The sequence below is a fragment of the Stenella coeruleoalba genome, assembly GCF_951394435.1.
Source record: "Stenella coeruleoalba genome assembly, chromosome: 4".
NCBI lineage: Eukaryota > Metazoa > Chordata > Mammalia > Artiodactyla > Delphinidae > Stenella > Stenella coeruleoalba.
In genome coordinates, this window is record NC_137149.1 from 60,191,287 (window position 1) to 60,210,002 (window position 18,716).

The 18,716-nt window shown below is 34.9% G+C and overlaps 1 protein-coding gene, 1 long non-coding RNA gene and 1 pseudogene across 3 annotated transcripts in view; 2 read left to right on the top strand and 1 right to left on the bottom strand.

The window, feature by feature from the left end:
• Window positions 1–18,716, top strand: part of LOC307185963 — a 445,156-nt gene that overhangs the window by 404,727 nt on the left and 21,713 nt on the right. The window lies entirely within an intron of this gene.
• LOC307185813 (short/branched chain specific acyl-CoA dehydrogenase, mitochondrial-like) lies at window positions 2,705–4,102 on the top strand (annotated as a pseudogene). The gene has a single exon. The product of its transcript is annotated as a short/branched chain specific acyl-CoA dehydrogenase, mitochondrial-like (transcript).
• LOC307186005 (NF-kappa-B-activating protein-like) lies at window positions 7,309–9,166 on the bottom strand (the record flags this gene model as incomplete). The annotated part of the gene is made up of 1 exon (XM_079920648.1): window positions 7,309–9,166. One exon carries the CDS (start codon window positions 9,164–9,166, stop codon window positions 7,922–7,924), a length of 1,245 nt encoding a protein of 414 aa, XP_079776774.1. The 3' UTR covers window positions 7,309–7,921.

Consider the following 18,716-nt stretch of genomic DNA (forward strand, 5'->3'; position numbering starts at 1 on the left):
TATATATATATATATGTATATATATGTATATGTATATATACAACCATAGTATTCCAGGAATTGTGCCAATACCACAAACATTTATATAGAGAACTGTTCTGGTGTTAATACAATTGCCTATGAAAGGATCTTTAGGAAATGCTAGCTATAGGCAAAATACCATTTTTCCCCTTCTAATCCAAACAGGGTATTGGAACCTTCATATTTGAAGCATCGACACTTACCTAGATACAGACTCATTAAAAGTCATTCTTAGTTCTGTCAAAGCTGTCAACATAGCATCTTACTCAAGAAGTATTTTTTGATCACTCATAGTGTAACCTTAAACACTTCAACAGAAAGTTACAGAAATAAAGCCAATAAGTTTGATTCATTCAATGCAGAATGCATTTAATGAAGCACTGTGATCATAAACTCTAGCTATTATCTACCTCTTCAAGTGGGTGAAAACTAATACAACTTTCACCCAATATGTGCCAAACAAAAGGTGCAATGAAAACTGGCATTGAAGTATATGAGCTTTCAGACAACAGTATTAGTCACATCTTACACACTGACCTTTGTAGTGGCAGGCATATTCAGTAAGCTGTTACAAGGAGTTGGCATTTTCAGATGTAATGAATCTCTTTAATGTCTGTCACCTGCTTAACAGGACTACCATCTCTTGACTGATGAGTTTCCAGTGATGTAAAAATCCACTCAACTGCTTTATGGATTTTGCCACTATTCAGAAGACACAGTGGCTATCTCAAAGAGTTAATAATGATATTATTTGCAGCCCCAAGACACAATTATCTGTAAGAAGACAATGGAAAGAAGTGATGATTGACTAAGTTAAACTCTTTAGGTGTAAGTGCCAAAGGAACATGGCTATTATTCAGAACAAGTGCTTCATATGAATAAAACTTCATTCTCAGGGGGCTCCAAGAGTTCAGAGGCTAGCATGTTTAAATTAGGCTCTCTCTCAGTTCAATGTCAGCTCCTAATCCTGTTTTTGATTGAAAGGTATATGGCTTTCAGCGTTCATTTTTATTCTGATTTATCTTAATATGCTCAAATTCTTGAATTTAATGAAATGGATTAATGGTGGACAATTGTGCTCTTCATTCCTTCTCTGGCTTATCTGAGCAACTATCCACAGTTTTCATTAAAACTTTTCTAAGTTGGAAATTAGGTTATAATATCTGACTGTATTATCTAACATACCTCAATAGTAAGATGTGCTGTTTGTTAATTCATGTCCTTCTTTTGTATCAGTGCTTTAGCACAATATGGAATTAGTGAAACCTCAATGTGATACATCCTTTCGCTCACCATAATAAGTTGCTCTAGCGCATACTTACTGCATGAGAGATTGTAAAGTGATTTATTTTTAAATTTCTTTACAATCACTCTTGGAAACCCAAAGATTAGGCATGTATGCACATGTATTTGTAGATAACTATAGCTCAGAAGTAAAATTTGAAAGAAAAATACTACAGGTTCATTATATACACAAAAGAATGATTGCCAAGTCAGAACGTGGTTTTTTAACATATTTTAAATTTATCACCATGTGTAGCACTCAAGCTTTGTTCATTTCTCCCAACACTACAAAATAAATAACAGTATAGATATATTTTTAGATGGGGGTCTAGGAAGGATAATTAAAATGCAAAATTTACAATTTATTTATGATGAGAATAATCCACAGATCTTTATATACATCATAACTTTTCATGTTATTTTAACTATTCATGGTTCTTGTTACTTTGATCTATTGTTAATTTAACAAAAAAAATCTTAAGGCTTGAAGAGACCTTAAGGATTTTCATAGGGGCTAACAAGTATATTTCCTAGATGAGGACTTTGTGGTTAATAGAGGCTTCATAGCTTGTCTACAACAAAAGGAAAGCAGCATGTGCAGGCCAAAGACTAGAACCCAGACCTTCAAACTTTCCACTATTTCTTTTCCTCTGCATTACATCCTTTTCTGTGGAATGGTATGGAAGATATATTATGTTATTCTTTAGTCACTATGCTAAAGACTGAATATGTATGCCCCCTCCCCACTGCCCAAGTTCATATGTTGAAACCTGATACCCAACGTGATGATATTTAGAGATGGGACCTTTGATTAGGTCATTAGGTCCCATGTCAAAATACCATCACATTGAATGAGATCAAAAGACACTCTGAAGAGACTCTTACAAAAGAGATTCCAGAGAGTTCCCACTCCCCTGTTACCATGTGAGGACACAATGAAAAGACTGTGTATGAACCAGGAAGCTGGCTCTCACCAGGCATATCTGCTGGTACCTTGATCTTGGACTTGCCAGTCTCCAGAAGTATAAGAAATAAATTTATTTTGTTTAAAAGTTACCCAATCTATGATATTTTTGTTAGAGCAGCTGAAACAGACTAGAAATACACTATCAGACATTTAATTTTCATTTCGCTTATCTTGTTCTGTCCCATAAACCTAATATTTTTCTATTTACTGTGTACATATACAAACCTAACAAATGCTCTTAACTATTCCTCTCCTGATAAATGTGTTGACTGTGGGTCTGCATTCAGTAAGTCAAAAGAATAATTTGTGTATCAAGTAGTAATATTACCCTGGTCCCAACTTAATTCTGAGTCACAAAACCTTAACAGGAGATATAATAGGAAAATAGTTTTGTCACTATTGAAAACGTGTGTGATTTTTAGATTTTAAAATAGTATATATCTTTAAAAATATATCTTATGCTAAAGAAACTGCAGAAACTTAAAAACATAAATATGCTTAAAACGAAAAGAATTATAGGGCGATTGTCCTGGGGCACAGATGGAGGGAGTCACGGTTCGGCTGCCGTGTGGCAGCGCACTGTTAAGAAGAAACTTCCCAATTTGCCTGTCTTCCTGGAAAAATCCTCCTGATGTCTTAAAATCTTCCCAGCTTTGAGAAGCTGGACTCAAAGCAACAAATAATGGCCTACCCTATGCCACTCTGCAAACATTTACAGATGAAGAGAGGATGATAAAGAGCACAGTTAAAAAATTTGTCCAGGAACAAATTGCTCCTTTGGTTTCAAAAATGGATGAAAATTCAAAAATGGAAAAATCAGTAATATGAGGATTATTTCAACAAGGGTTGATGGATATTGAAATTGACAGAAAATATGGAGGAACAGGAGCTTCATTTTTTCCTCTATCCTAGTGATAGAGGAATTAGCCAAAGTTGATGCGTCTTTGGCTCTGGTATGTGACATCCAGAACACAGTAATTAGGAAAATATGGAACAGAAGAACAGAAGGCTATCTATTTGCCCAAGCTAGCTACGGAACAAATGGGAAGTTTCTGCCTTTCAGAGGCTGGAGCAGGTAGCGATTCATTTGCTTTGAAGACCAAACCTGATAAAAAGGGAAATTATTATGTCATCAATGGGTCAAAGATGTGGATTAGCAACTGCAAGGATGCCAAGCTCTTCATGGTGATGGAAAATGTAGACCTTACTCTTGGTTATACAGGAATTACCTGCTTCTTGGTAGATTGTCATACTGAGGGCCTTCATATAGGGAAACCAGAGAACAAAATGGGAAGCAGAGCTTCTTTTACTTGCCCATTACCATTTGAAAATGTCAAGGTTCCAGAAGCCAATATCCTGGGACAAATTGGACATGGCTATAAGTAAACCATTGGGAGTCTTAATGAAAGTAGAATAGGAATGGCTGCACAGATGCTGGGACTGGCTCAAGGATGTTTTGACTACACTATTCCATATATTAAAGAAAGGGAACAGTTTGGCAAAAGAATATTTGATTTTCAGGGATGCCAACACCAAGTGGCTCACATGGCCACCCAACTAGAAGCTGCAAGATTACTCACATACAACGCTGCAAGGCTTTTAGAAGCTGGAAGGCCATTCATTAAAGAATCATCTATGGCCAAGTACTATGCATCAGAGATTGAGGGCCTAATAACTGGCAAATGTATCAAGTGGATGGGAGGAGTAGGCCACACCAAAAATTACCCTGTGGAAAAATACTTCCGAGATGTGAAGATTGGTACAATATATGAAGGAACTTCAAACATCTAGCTGAACACCATCCCAAAGCACATTGATTTGGAATACTGACAGCCATGGGAGTGGGACCCCTCCCTGGTGTCACTGGTGTAAAATTTTAAACTATTGTGCCTTGTTGGGGGCTGTGTTGAATGATTTTATTTAGGCCCTTCACCTTGGATCTGGAGGTAGACCTTTCCTGTTTCCTCTTTCCAATCTGCTTAACTTAGACGCAGAAGATCATTTTTAAAATTTGGAAAGAAATGCATCCATATTTTCTCCAAAACTATTTTTAAAACTCTATATGCATTATCATTCTAGCTTCAGGGTATACAGAATTTCACTCTATTAGAATTTGGAAAAATAAAGACAATATAAGTATTTCTTGCAGACATGGCTATTTTATATTCTTGTCATTGTGCATCAGTCAGAGAGATGTTTGTGCTAGTTGGCAATTCTATAGAAGAAATAGATTCAATTCTAAGTTACTAAACTAGGTGAAACTGATAAAAATTTATTTAGAAAAATCTAAAAGTTTTAGTTCTGAATATCTGAAAATGAGTGGATTATGTAATCAAAGAAAACATTTCAACAAAGGAAAGCAATATAATTTGTTACTATAATTGACCAGTATGAAAGGTGCATTTCATTATGATTTCAGTAGATCATTTTAAAAACAAGTCTCTACATTAGTTTTCAAGAATGAAGTTTAAATAATTTGGTTTAATAATTAGAATATACTCAATATTATAATATTCATTTTATCAATGATACAGTATTTTTCCGTCTTTAAATTGAATACTGTTTTCTCAAACTTAGTTATTGAGCCTTATCATGAATAGTAATTCAGAAATTATATTTTGGTTCAGTGATTCTCAAGGGGGGATGCCTTTTCCCCTTAAAGGAGTGTATTAAAATCTTGTAAGGAATGAGGGATAGAAGGGAGCTGTAGAGTTCGAAAAGCATATTTGGTAATAGAAAAAATGACGTTTCTGGGAAGGCAAAAATAAATCTGTTGTTTTACAGTCAAATTATGGAAAGGCAAAGCTCAGCAAATACACGGCTGGTGATGCCATTTCTTCAGTATCAGGGATTCTCAATCAGGAGAAGAGACCTTGTAGGGTAAAAATCCTCAGTCCCCTCAGGAGGGAGGAGGACAGTGAAGGGTGTTTTATATTTTCTGGAAGGGGGCACGGGTTAGAGATGTTGGAAAATGTTTCAAGGCTCATAGAGTTGTTGCTTAAAGTAATCACTGCTGTCAAAGGGGAAGCACTTTAATGAAAGAATAATGTTTATTAAGGAAACGACATTTTCAAAGTAATTTTGCTTTGCACATTCATGTTCATTGAATTGGATTAATTTCTATAATGGATACTGTAGTTAAATATTCAGAACTGTGTAAATACAATTGAGATAGGAATTACATTAAAATAGTAGGAAGAAATACGGACAAATTTATTTCTTAGATTAAAAAAGATAAAGTTTACTTGATTTTCAGATAGGGAGCTGATGGAAGCCAGTCATTCAGTGTTTTAGAACAAAAAGACAGTAATCTGATAAGGAAAGTAGGAGATGGAGGAAATGCCCTAAAGGGGGGCTTGGACATCTTTAATTTCTGTGATTATGTGAGAGAGGTGGGCTTTTCAGATAATGGAATAGAAGCCAATGTTAGTAAAAAGAATCCCAGCTTCCTCCTGCAGAGTTACAAACACGTGAAACTACAATAAGCCTCCTTCAGATTAGCAGCATGAGAGAGGCTCCCGTGTACATCTAGACCGTGAATTTATAGTTCATATTGATACAGTTCTAATTGTGTGTATATTTTTTGTGCAGGTTCACAAATAACAGTTGAAAACTATGTATTGTAGTTAATATCTGTACCTGCCTTCTTCTATTAGTGAATTGTGTTATTGTACCATTTACCAAAGAGGATGTTGTGGGTTTCCTGCATAGTTCTTCCATTATAGCTTTTCTTAATAACCATGACTTTGGGGGTCTTGAGTTTGTGTCTAGTGGAGGACAAGCTTGTTTACCTCCTGAAGCTTGTCATTACTGTTTGTTAATTTGAGGATAGGGCTGTCCTGGGGCTCAGAAGGAAGAGACTTGAACACAAGCAACAAGTTGTATTTGTGTGGTAGAGCTGGACTCAACCCAACTGCTAAGTTAGTATTGTTAGATATTTCACTTTACAACACAAAAATGAATCAGTGTCAAAGATTTTAGAATTATGGAAAGCTAAATCTATAAAAAGTTTAGAGAACCATCCAGCCAACTCTCTCATTTTAAGAGTGAATGATTCATATAGCCCAGAATACTTGCCCAAGGTCATCCATCCAGGGCCAAAGATAAGACAAGGATCCAAATGTACTAGCTCCCAATTCAGTGCCCTTCCTACTGTTTACTACTGTCTCTGTTCAACAAATTTTGGATTTCCTCCTTGTTATGTCTCAATACTCTTATTGATTTAAGTTTAACTGATAAAGAATTAACACTTCAGAAGTGTTAAGATTGATCAGTGTCATTACTTACATATTTTAATCACCTGCCAAACACACTGGCTCTGCTAGGATATAACTGGTATGTCAAATGTAAAGATTATTGTGTGTGATCACTTGGTTTTATGATTATGATGTGTTTTAGTAAATGCACTAGTTATATCCTTGCTGATGTATTTTTGCTGATCTTTCTTTTTTTTTATTAGCAAATCTCATTTTTAATTCCAATCACACATACCCATCATTTTGGCATTCAGTGCTACATATATATTTTACATAAAAATCCCATTTCTTGAAGAGGATGAACAAATCCTTACATGCCTCTGGTAATATCATTTTCCACTAAAAGTTTGATGTCTTTTAAAGAACATTATTTTCCACTTGTTAGAAAAAATAAATATCTTTCAAAGCACTTTAAAAATACAAAAATTTTACATGTGTTAAAATGTTATAATTTATGGGGTTAAATAAATGCAGTGTACTCTTCAAAAACACACTTAAAAAAAAACTTTAAAACTATTATAAGGAGAGAGGGCATTTTATAACAGCAAAGTCAGAAATTCCCCATCACTCAGATAATTTAAATTTATCCTAGGCACATAATAATGCAGCTCAAAACAACCTTAACAAAAACAGCCAAAACTTCTACTATCCCCTCCCCTTCACTCGTATGTCCTAACAACTAAACTTTAACAAAAGGAGGGAAGGAAAAAGATCACGATCTCACAGTCCCAGAATTTTCCATTTCCCCCAAACTTAAAAGCCAACAGTAGCCATAAAAAAGTGAGAAAGTGAGGGGTTCTATATGAAGTTACAGATTAAACTGAATGACAGATGTAAAAAATAAACTGAAAAGTTTAACAATGCTTAAAATGAAATCTGCTTATTACAAAGGACAGACTTTAAAAACGTTTAACATCATTTTAGCTTCATCCTTATGAAGCAACCAAGTTAAAACAATGAAAACAATGACTCATTATATTTTTCCTTATTAAACTCCTGATCATTGTTGACTCCCATCCATTTCTAGTATTCAAATAATGATCTAAACACAGCTCAGATAGAAATAATGTACTTACATTGGCACAACAGGAGACTTCCCAATATTTTATATTTGAAATAACCATTTTTAATAAGCCTATTAAGAATTTTAAAACTAATGTTCACGTTTTCAATTCAACAAGTCTGTGGGTTAGTTTGCTTTTTGGTTTGTTTGTTGGTTTTGGGGTGGAGGCATCAATAAGCAGCTTTTTATAGAAGGACTGAAAGAATTAAATAGAAGGCACAGTAGCACTGTAAAGCTTTTTCAGATCATGGTAATCTTTTTGTGTGTATATATGGAACCCAAACTTTCTTTTTTGTTGTTAAAAATGTCTGATGAACAATCAGAAAATCCTTATTTGTCCTCTTTCCCTTTAGTTTTTCTGTATACCATCTCTCGAAAACTGGCCAGAATCTTGTTTTCTCTCTTTCGTCTCTCTTCTTGGTTAAAGGATGCAAGGGCTCTCTTCTCATCAGCACTATAGATCTGGTTCTCTTTTCGCAGTCGCACAGCCTCCATTCGGCGATGCCTGCTACCACTCATTATGTAACCCGAGCATTCAAATGATGCAATTTCTTCACTTGTCAAGCCAATTTCACCTCTTCGTGGGATACGTTTTCCAGCTTTTACATATTCAGCCATAGCTGCACCTTCACCAGGTAACAGAGCATGGCCATAGTTCAAAGGTTTATCATCTTGAGAGGCAAGTGTTTTGGGAGCCTCTGGACCAATCAAATCTGGGGGTTCTTCAGGCTTTGATCGATCCTTCCAGGGATTCTCCAGAAACTCTTCTTGGGACTCTTTAGAACATGAATCACTGGAATCTTTTCTGCTCTTCTTAGACTTATTTTTCTTATATTTCTTCGATCTGCGTTTCTTCTTCTTTTCCTTTTTCTTGGCTTTCTTTGCTCTCCTTTTTGTATCTTCATCACTGGAGTCTGTTTCAGAATCAGAGTCACTGTCACTATCATTAGAATACTTCTTGTGTTTTCTTTTAGATGACTTTTTCTTCCTCCTTTTCTTGGACCTTTCTTTTAAATGACTAGACTTCTTCTTTTCTTCTTCTGAAGTAGAAGCTGAAGTGGTGCTTTTCTTTGGCTCTTCGTCCTCTACTGGTGTATGTTCATCAGAGTCTGGTTCTGGATTCTTTGGAGAAAGTCCCCATACTTCAGGAGCTCCTAATTCTCCAATCCTCTCTCTCTCACTTAATCTCTTCTGCCGCAGGCTCTCTTCCCTCTCCTTGTCCAGGAGGCTAGGCCATGGCTTGTCGCTCCCGCAGGGGCGTGAGTAGCCGCCATAATAGGCGGAGGAGGAGGCAGAAGCGAAAGCGGCTCCCCGCGGCGCGGAGGGCCGCTCTCGAGAGCTGGACCGCGAGCGGGAGCGGTAGGACTGGTTTTGGGAGCCTTGGCTGGGGCCACTCAGTTGATGGCTAAGGCCATTCCGGTCCCCGGACCGAGAGCAAGAGTGCGAGCGAGAGCGGCGGCCCCGCGGGGAGCGAGAGGTTTTGCTGGGCTTAGGGCTCTTCGACAAACTGCGACGCTTCCCCCCGGAGCCCGAGACCTCCCACTCCGGGCTGCGGGAGCCAGACACCGGATCCATAGCTGTTGCTGGGTCCCCGAAGCCGTGGGAGAAGGGGGCGCTCTCGCGAGCTGGGAGAATCTCCGTTGCCTTGGCTCCCAGGACCAGCAGCCGCGACACAAACCCGAGCCCGAGAAAACCTTGGAAACAGTTCCGAGTACGTCGGCAAATTCCTTCCCCGGACCTAGGCGGTCCTGCCAATGGGACGGGATGTGTGTATCCGTATCTGATCTTTCATAAAGTGAAACTTTTGTTGTAATGGTACATATCAATCAGACTGTAATCAATGTTACAAAATCAGCATTCTATGGAGAATGAAAAAATAAAGCACTAACTGGAAAAAAAAAGAATTATAGAGCACTCCTGCTGCAGTATTTTATGACATATTTTGGAAAACCAGAAGCAGAGTCAGAATCAACTTTGAAGACTAAGAGAGAGAAAGCTTAGATTTTCAGAAGAACATATAGCCTACATCCTCCAATCCCCTCATTTTAATGCTAAAAATAAGGAAATGATCCTGATCCTAAATTGCTATGGTCATGATGCTGGACCCTGACATACATGCCAATCTTCCAAGAGTCAACAAAGTCAATAAAACTTCTTAAAGTGTTAAAAGTGTTCAAATATTTTAGACTTGGTCTGACATTGGTATACTTATTTTGAATTTGGCTTTGATAAATTCATATTAAGTTTAAAAGACAATTATTTAGTTAAGTGGTACAAAAGAAATCAACAGTTTTTAAAAAGAAGGAAGGAAAACTGTTCTTTTGTTATTACATCTGAAATATATGGCAAATACGTAAGTCTGGTACTTTAATAACTTTCTACCCTGATGTGAATTTCTTCACTTTCAATGGCACTTTACTACGTCATCTTTAAAATGAACATAAAATAGCAAGTTTTACAGGATATCACAACATATTCCCATGAGACTCCAAATCCACATAGGCTACTGAAACACCTAAAACAAGTACTAAGAAAATAGAGAAAAACAAAAGGCACTCCACAAGTAGGCGATGATCTTGAACCAAACTGAAGCCCTCTGGGAGGTCTATACTAAAAATTAAATATTAAGCAATAATTTAAAATAAAGTTTGGCTTCATTTGATTCTGATGTATTATTTCAAGTTTATTCCTCTTTTTCTAAATTGAATGTTCTTGATTCTATCATTACAGCTAATTCAATTAGTAAACCTAAAGTCAGGTAGTAAAGAGATACATGTAAGGGATGTTAAGTAGAAAAAAAAAATTTGGTTGAATTGTTCGTGGAACAGCAGTATTAGTTGAAAGCCTTTTATTCTATGATGAAATTTGGTGGGCTTAAAATTAATCCTAGCAGAAATCTGTTTCCTACAGAGATCTCCTCAGAACCATGTACCCAGTATATAAATCCTCAAGAGCAACATCTAATAATTCAATTTTTAAAAAAACAAAAAACGGAACAAAGCAAAGCACAACACTGTAATATCTACTTTCAATCCAGCCATTACGGCCAAAAGAGGATGGGCCAGTTTTCCATCCTAAAATCAGCGAAATAGAAGGAAAGAAATATGAGTGTGTCTGTGTGTGAGTGTGTGATACGAACTTTGCACTGCAAAGATTGAAAGTTAAGCAACTCTAAACATAATTAAGAATTATATCTGCTATGATTCAAGTCATTTACACACCAACGGATATTCAGAAATCAATATTGGCAGTGCACAGACTTGAAACACATGAACAGACATGAGAAAAAAAGGAGCAAAACACCAACGTCATCCCAAACAGTCCACAGTAACCTCTGTCTAGGAGGAGTAAAAAAGAGACTGATAATCAACGCTAAAAAACAATTGTAGTTATAATGGCTATATATGTAGCAATTTGATTAAATGTAGGTCTATATTATTCTTTATGAATGTACAGAAAATTTTGAATTTTGTTGATTCAGAGGTCCTTTATTTTGGTATACTTTTCCATGATGTAAATATTTATAATAATCCAAATATTTAATTCTACACTTATCATATGAGTGAACAGATACATATTTATTTATATGATTTAGGTTTACCTTTCCTATCAAAAAGTAATCATCTTAAGGGAAAAAAACTCTCCTATTCATCTTGTTTTAGTACTTAGTAAAATGTCTGACATATATAGTATGTGTTAAGTGAATGTGAAATATTAATGGAATCCATTATATAATACAAGATTGTATAACATACTTATATCCATTTTATATAAATCATTACCTAATATGGAATCTGTTCTTTTCACCTAATCAATTTTTTTCGTAAATAAAAAGTAAGCATCATCATTTTTGCAGGTTGTTGCCTGTACATTATCTATCCATTTAAAGCATTGCATTTACTCGCTTAATCAGGCCGTCCTCTGCACTAATAATCATAATAATCATTGTTGCATATTTATCATATTTTAATTTTCACACTGGTTTTAACAACTTCTAGTAAATCTATTCTAAATATCCCTTCTTGGGGAAAAAACATTCTTTAGAGTACTACATTAGTGCTGGTACATTCACTTTCAAAATCTTGACATTTTAATAATGTTTTAAATACAACATCAGCATAGCAAACTTCCTAGCAAGAACAAATACGGCTGTTTCTACAAAGCAATTAAAATCAGTACTCAAAAATATGTTGCCACAAATATTTCTTTCACAGAATAAAAAAATAAATTATATTTTTGAAAGAAACATTTAGAAAATTATTTCTGTCCAAATTTGAACTTACATTTTAGTAATGCCCTAATTAGATACAGTTGCCTAATGTTACGTTTAAACTGCTCCTTCAACTCTTCCTGCTACATTTCAAATTTTGAGCACACACCTGAGTTAAAAGCTCTATCATAGTCATCTTTGCTTCTACTTTCAACAGTTCTGTAAAATAATTTAGCTTTTTGTCAATATGGTTATTAAATCAGGGTCATACTAAAGGCTGATCTAGCCCCAGGAAACACTCAAATGTACTAGATTCAAAGCTGCGTAATTCATGTGTCCTCGTGGAATTTTTAATTGATAAGAAAAAAATCCAGTCTCAGGTATTAGTTTCAATATTATTTAATGTATTTATATATCACATTATCATTAACTGTCAATTGGGGTCATATACAATTTGACATGAATTATTACTATATTAAATATCATGTAACAAATGATTAAAGATAGGTTTTTGATAATCATTGCTTATAGGCTGCCTTTCTTAAAATAATTTATCCTCCCTGAGAAACTGTTGAAATCAAAAGCATGTACTAAACATGATACACTGTGTGATTAAATCTTTACATTTATCTATGTCTGAAAGTTAATAAAACTCTAGAGAAATAATAAGATTGCTTTCATTAAAAGTAGAGACTTCAGCCATTTCCGCAGAAGCCAATAATCTGTCATACTGCAAATAAGAGGAGCACAGTTAGCAGCAGAGGAGTCCTATAGGCTTTATGCAGAGTGTGCTTTGTTCAATGACAGAAAGGAAAAACTACAGCTTCTCCTAGACAGACGCTCCATATTCATTCCTATAGGGCATGCCAATTGAGAAACACATTTCTGAACTTTCTCACTCTTAACTCTGCCTTGCCATCTCTGGAACCTACTTTATTCGGGGTATATATCACATATAAATTATAAATACTCTATGCACATAATCATTCACTAGTGTTTTTTTTTATTACTATTTTTATCATGGCCTGGGTCTCTAAGAAAACTTCATTGCTTGACAACTAAAGTTTAACTGTTTAAACGCCACTTCTTAAATATAAACATTTTAAGGGAAGTATATTTAAATTATTAGATTTCTCTGGTTCTTTTCTTTTTGGATTCTGTGTTCATTTTAATTTTTTTTAATATCTTTATTGGAGTATAATTGCTTTACAATTATGCTTTACAATGGTGTGTTAGTTTCTGCTTTATAACAAAGTGAATAAGCTGTACATATACATATATCCCCATATCTCCTCCTTCTTGCATCTCCCTCCCACCCTCCCTACCCCACCCCTCTAGGTGGTCACAGAGCACCGAGCTGATCTCCCTGTGTTAGGCGGATGCTTCCCACTAGCTATCTATTTTACATTTGGTCGTGTATATATGTCCATGCCACTCTCTCACTTTGTCCCAGCTTACCCTTCCCCATCCCCGTATCCTCAAGTCCATTCTCTATGTCTGCGTCTTTATTCCTGTTCTGCCCCTAGGTTCTTCAGAACCTTTTTTTTCTTTCCGTTTTAGATTCCATATATATGTGTTAGTATACGATATTTGTTTTTCTCTTTCTGACTTACTTTATTCTGTATGACAGACTCTAGGTCCATCCACCTCATTACAAATAGCTCAATTTCGTTTCTTTTTATGGCTGAGTAATATTCCATTGTATATATGTGCCACATCTTCTTTATCCATTCATCTGTCAGTGGACATTTAGGTTGCTTCCATGTTCTGGCTATTGTAAATAGAGCTGAAATGAACATTGTGGTACAAGACTCTTTTTGAATGATGGTTTTCTCAGGGTATATGCACAGTAGTGGGATTGCTGGGTCATATGGTAGTTCTAATTTTAGTTTTTTAAGGAACCTCCATGCTGTTCTCCATAGTGGCTGTATCAATTTACATTCCCACCAACAGTGCAAGAGGGTTCCCTTTTCCCCACACACTCTACAGCATTTATTGTTTCTAGATTTTTTGATGATGGCTATTCTGACCGGTGTGAGATGATACCTCATTGTAGTTTTGATTTGCATGTCTCTAAGGATTAGTGATGTTGAGCATCCTTTCATGTGTTTGTTGGCGATCTGTATATCTTCTTTGGAGAAATGTCTATTTAGGTCTTCTGACCATTTTTGGATTGGGTTGTTTGTTTTTTGATATTGAGCTGCATGAGCTGCTTGTAAGTTTTGGAGATTAATCCTTTGTCAGTTGCTTCATTTGCAAATATTTTCTCCCATCTGAGGGTTGTCTATTCGTCTTGTTTATGGTTTCTTTTGCTGTGCAAAAGTTTTTAAGTTTCATTAGGTCCCATTTGGTTATTTTTGTTCTTTTTTCCATTCCTTTAGGAGGTGGGTCAAAAAGGATCTTGCTGTGATTAATGTCATAGAGTGTTCTGCCTATGTTTTCCTCTAAGAGTTTTATAGTGTCTGGCCTTACATTTAGGTCTTTAATCCATTTAGAGTTTATTTTTGTGTATGGCATTAGGGGTGTTCTAATTTCATTCTTTTATATGTAACTGTCCAGTTTTCCCAGCACCCCTTATTGAAGAGGCTGTCTTTTCTCCATTTATATTCTTGCCTCCTTTATCAAAGATAAGGTGACCATATGTGCATGGGTTTATCTCTGGGCTTTCTATCCTGTTCCATTAATCTATATTTCTGTTTTTGTGCCAGTACCATACTCTCTTGATTACTGTAGCTTTAGAGTATAGTCTGAAGTCAAGGAGCCTGATTCCTCCAGCTCCATTTTTCTTTCTTAAGATTGCTTTGGCTATTTGGGGTCTTTTGTGTTTCCATACAAATTGTGAAAAAATTTTTTCTAGTTCTGTGAAAAGTGCCATTGGTAGTTTGACAGGGATTGCACTGAATTTGTAGATTGCTTTGGGTAGTCTAGTCATTTTCACAATGCTGATTCTTCCAATCCAAGGACATGGTATATCTCTCCATCTGTTTCTATCATCTTTAATTTCTTTCATCAGTGTCTTATAATTTTCTGCATACAGGTCTTTTGTCTCCTTAGGTAGGTTTTTTCCTAGGTATTTTATTCTTTTTCTTGTAATCGTAAATGGGATTGTTTCCTTAATTTCACTTTCAGATTTTTCATCAGTAGTGTATAGGAATGCAAGAGATTTCTGTGTATTAATTTTGTATCCTGCTACTTTACCAAATTCATTCATTAGCTCTAGTAGTTTTCTGGTAGCATCTTTATGATTCTCTATGTATAGTATCATGTCATCTGCAAACAGTGACAGCTTTACTTCTTCTTTTCTGATTTGGATTACTTTTATTTCTTTTTCTTCTCTGATTGCTGTGGTTAAAACTTCCAAAACTATGTTGAATAACTTCTCTGTTTCTTAAACAGAGTGTGTGGAACTTAATTTAGTCTTTCCTTATTACTCCACTACTATGTAAGAAAATCACTGCAGATTTAATAATCTCTTGTGATACGTATTTAGTGGGGTCATACTATGAATCTTGGATTCCTGAAAAATCCTCTAATGATGGCTTATCTGTTTTTCTTGCTTCCAGTTCACAAAGGTGAATTTCACTTCTTGGTGATAGAACATAGAACTTCTCCTAGATCCATGACTAAATCAAATACCATATCAATGTCTTACCCTTCAGGAAATCTTTTTCACTATTTCTATTACTTCTAAAACTTGAGACTAGCATTTAAAACTTCACATATTTTTCATGAAGAATTAATGAAATACAAACACCCCTTCAACTTACTTTAACTAGAATTGTTCCAAGTTTTGTTTTGTTTTTGTTATTATCAGAGCAAAAACATCTGGACCTAAATTTAACTGAAAGCCCAACATTGAAAGCTTTGGAGTTAATGGTATCCAAGATGCAATCTGATATCAGTATTTTGATTATTGCACTATTTCTATTGTCTTGATTTCTATTTTCTTGATCAAAAGAGGTCAAATTTTGATATGGTGAGGCCTAGAATCCACCTCAGTTACTGTGGAGTATAAGAAGCCAAGGTTTTCACCATGTAGTGACTGATAAAGAAGCAAGCAGATGCAGTCCATAATTGATAACTATGTCTGTTGATAGCAAATAAAGTGGACTAAAACCACAGTGCTTTTAATCAGACCAAAGGCTTACACTGATCTCAGCAGAAATTTCATTTACAATATCTAGACTGCTGGGTTTCAATTTTGGCAAATCTGTATAGTTTAAAAGGATTGGAGAGCAAATTATTCTGAACAGTACTTGAGACATAGGAGATCAGTTAAATGGCTGCTTTCCTATTGTTTTCTTTTTGGTATTACTTAAAGGAAATCATAAAATCCTTTGCTTTGATCAATAAATCTGTGTGGAAAACAGATGTTTATGTGGACAAGGTAAACCATCTGGCCAAGAGTTTTCATTGTGGGAAAGATTTAATTAGGAATTAAATTATATTAGGGCCATAATGGTAATCAGACTTCCTATTTCTTCTTGAGTCACTTTGGGTAATTTCTTTCTTTCAAGGAAGTTGTCCATTTGTAATAGAGAGGCTAACACTAATTTGGTCTAATAGCTTATAAAACTCAACCCTCTCACTTTGCTTTCTGCCCCATATCTATGCAAGTTGATATGAAAGCTCAGATGAAAGCTGGATTTTGTTGACATTATCTACTATTTCTGTTTCATTGATTTCCATTATTATCTGTACTATTTCCTTTTTTTTCCTTAATTAAGGGTTAATTTGTCTCCTTCTTCTGACATATTAAGATGGGTGTTTACACAATGTATTTAATAATTTTATCTCTCTAATTTGAAAGCATTTGAATAAGAGTAATAATTGGTGGCATTTGAAGTAACTAATCTTCCCTGAAAACCACTTTAGCTGCATCCCTAAATTTGAATAGGTTATGTGTTCATTTTCATTCAGTTTCAAAATACTTTCTAATTTCCCTGTGATTTTGCAATTAAAAGTTATGGTTGTGGTGGTGGTAAAGGTTTATTTATTTTAAAATGTCTCGGGTTTTTCTAGAGATTTTGTAATTAAATAACATTATGGAGAGAAACATCCTTTATATGATTTTTTAAATGTTTAAAATTTGTTGATACATGTTTTATGACTCATTTTATGGTTTAATTTGTTGAATGCTCTATTAATATTTGAAAATAATATGTTAGCTTTTTTAATGGAGTGTTCTATAAATCATTTTAATTAATTTTTTCAATTATTTTATATTTATTAACATACTCAACATGTCCAATCATCATTTGTTTGTGTCAATCTCTATTTCTATCTGGTATCATTTCCCTTTGGCCTGAGAATCTTTTTTTTTTTTTCAACATTTATTATTTAAAAAATCTTAAAATCCTACTTTTCCTTAACATATATTGAATTGCAGAACTATTGGTGACAAATTCTCTTTGCTTTTATTTTTGGAAATATTTTTCTTTGCTTTAAAGGATATTCTCACTGGATATAATATTCTCTGTTGACAGTATTTTTTTTTTTCTTTCATCACTCTAAGAAACTTGTTGTATTGTCTTCTGGTTTGCATAGTCTGGAGTCATCCCTATATGTGTTCCTCTGTACAAAAAAAAATCTATTTTTCATTTCTTTAAAGACTTTATCACTTGTTTTTAAAGCAATCTTATTGTGATATGTTTTGTTGCAGAATTTTTTAATTTCTTTTTTGAATGAGTTCCTTGATATTTATGTATTTGTAGACATATTTTTCAATGAATTTGGGAAAGTATCACTCAGTATTTTTTTTTTTTTTGCGGTACGCATGCCTCTCACTGTTGTGGCCTCTCCCATTGTGGAGCACAGGCTCCGGATGCGCAGGCTTAGCAGCCATGGCTCATGGGCCTAGCCACTCTGCGGCATGTGAGATCTTCCCAGACCGGGGCACAAACCCATGTCCCCTGCATCGGCAGGCGGACTCTCAACCACTGCGCCACCAGGGAAGCCCTCACTCAGTATTTTTATAAGCACCTACACTCATGTGTTAGATCACTCAAAATCAATCTACAGATCACTGAGGCTCTTTTTTTTAAAGCTTTTTTTTTCAGTCATTTTTCTTTCTCTGTTTCAATCTGAATACATTTCATTGCTATGTTTTTAAATTCCCCAATACTTTCTTTATGCAGTGTTTAATCCACTGTCATATGCAGTAAGATTTTAAATTCAGATATCATATGTTTTACCTCTAGGAGTTTTACTTGAGTCTTGTTTTATATTTTCCATTTGTTTGCTCATTATGTTCATTTTTTCCTTTAAGTACTTGTAAATAGTTTTTAACAGCAGTTTTAACATCTGTGCTAATTTCTTATTCCTAGTTTTCTAAGGACTGAATTTTATCTCGATGATTTTGCTTTTTGTTATATCTATTGATATTTGATTAGATGCTAGAGTCTGTAATTTTGATTTTCTGAATGTCTTTATCAATGTATTGATAAAGTTTTTTTTTAATCTGTATTATTTGTTAGGTTAAATAAGAATAACCCATTTAAAAAATATTTCCACTACTTCCTATTAATACAAAGATGAGAATAAAAACAAATTCATCATATCAAAATATTCCTCACAGTGTGAGATTTTTCTACCAAGTAAACAAGTTGTGCCATTTTCTAGGAGTTTACTATTACAAGTTTATTTAATTGCTAAGAAGTGAAGTTTCATTTCTCAGTAAGAAGCAGTTCAGGGCCACCTGGACATCCAAATCAGTTTATTATTGTTTTCTGTAAAGCTCAATTTCTCTAACAAGTTGCAGGGAGTCATTGCCCAAAAATTGTCAGAACCACCACTGCAACTTCTAGGCCAGGAAATTAGGTAATTCTCTCCTAGAGGAATTTTTTTTTTTTTTTAATGCAAGTCAATACATGAAGACTTATAGGGATTTCTCACAAAACACATTAGAAAGTTTGA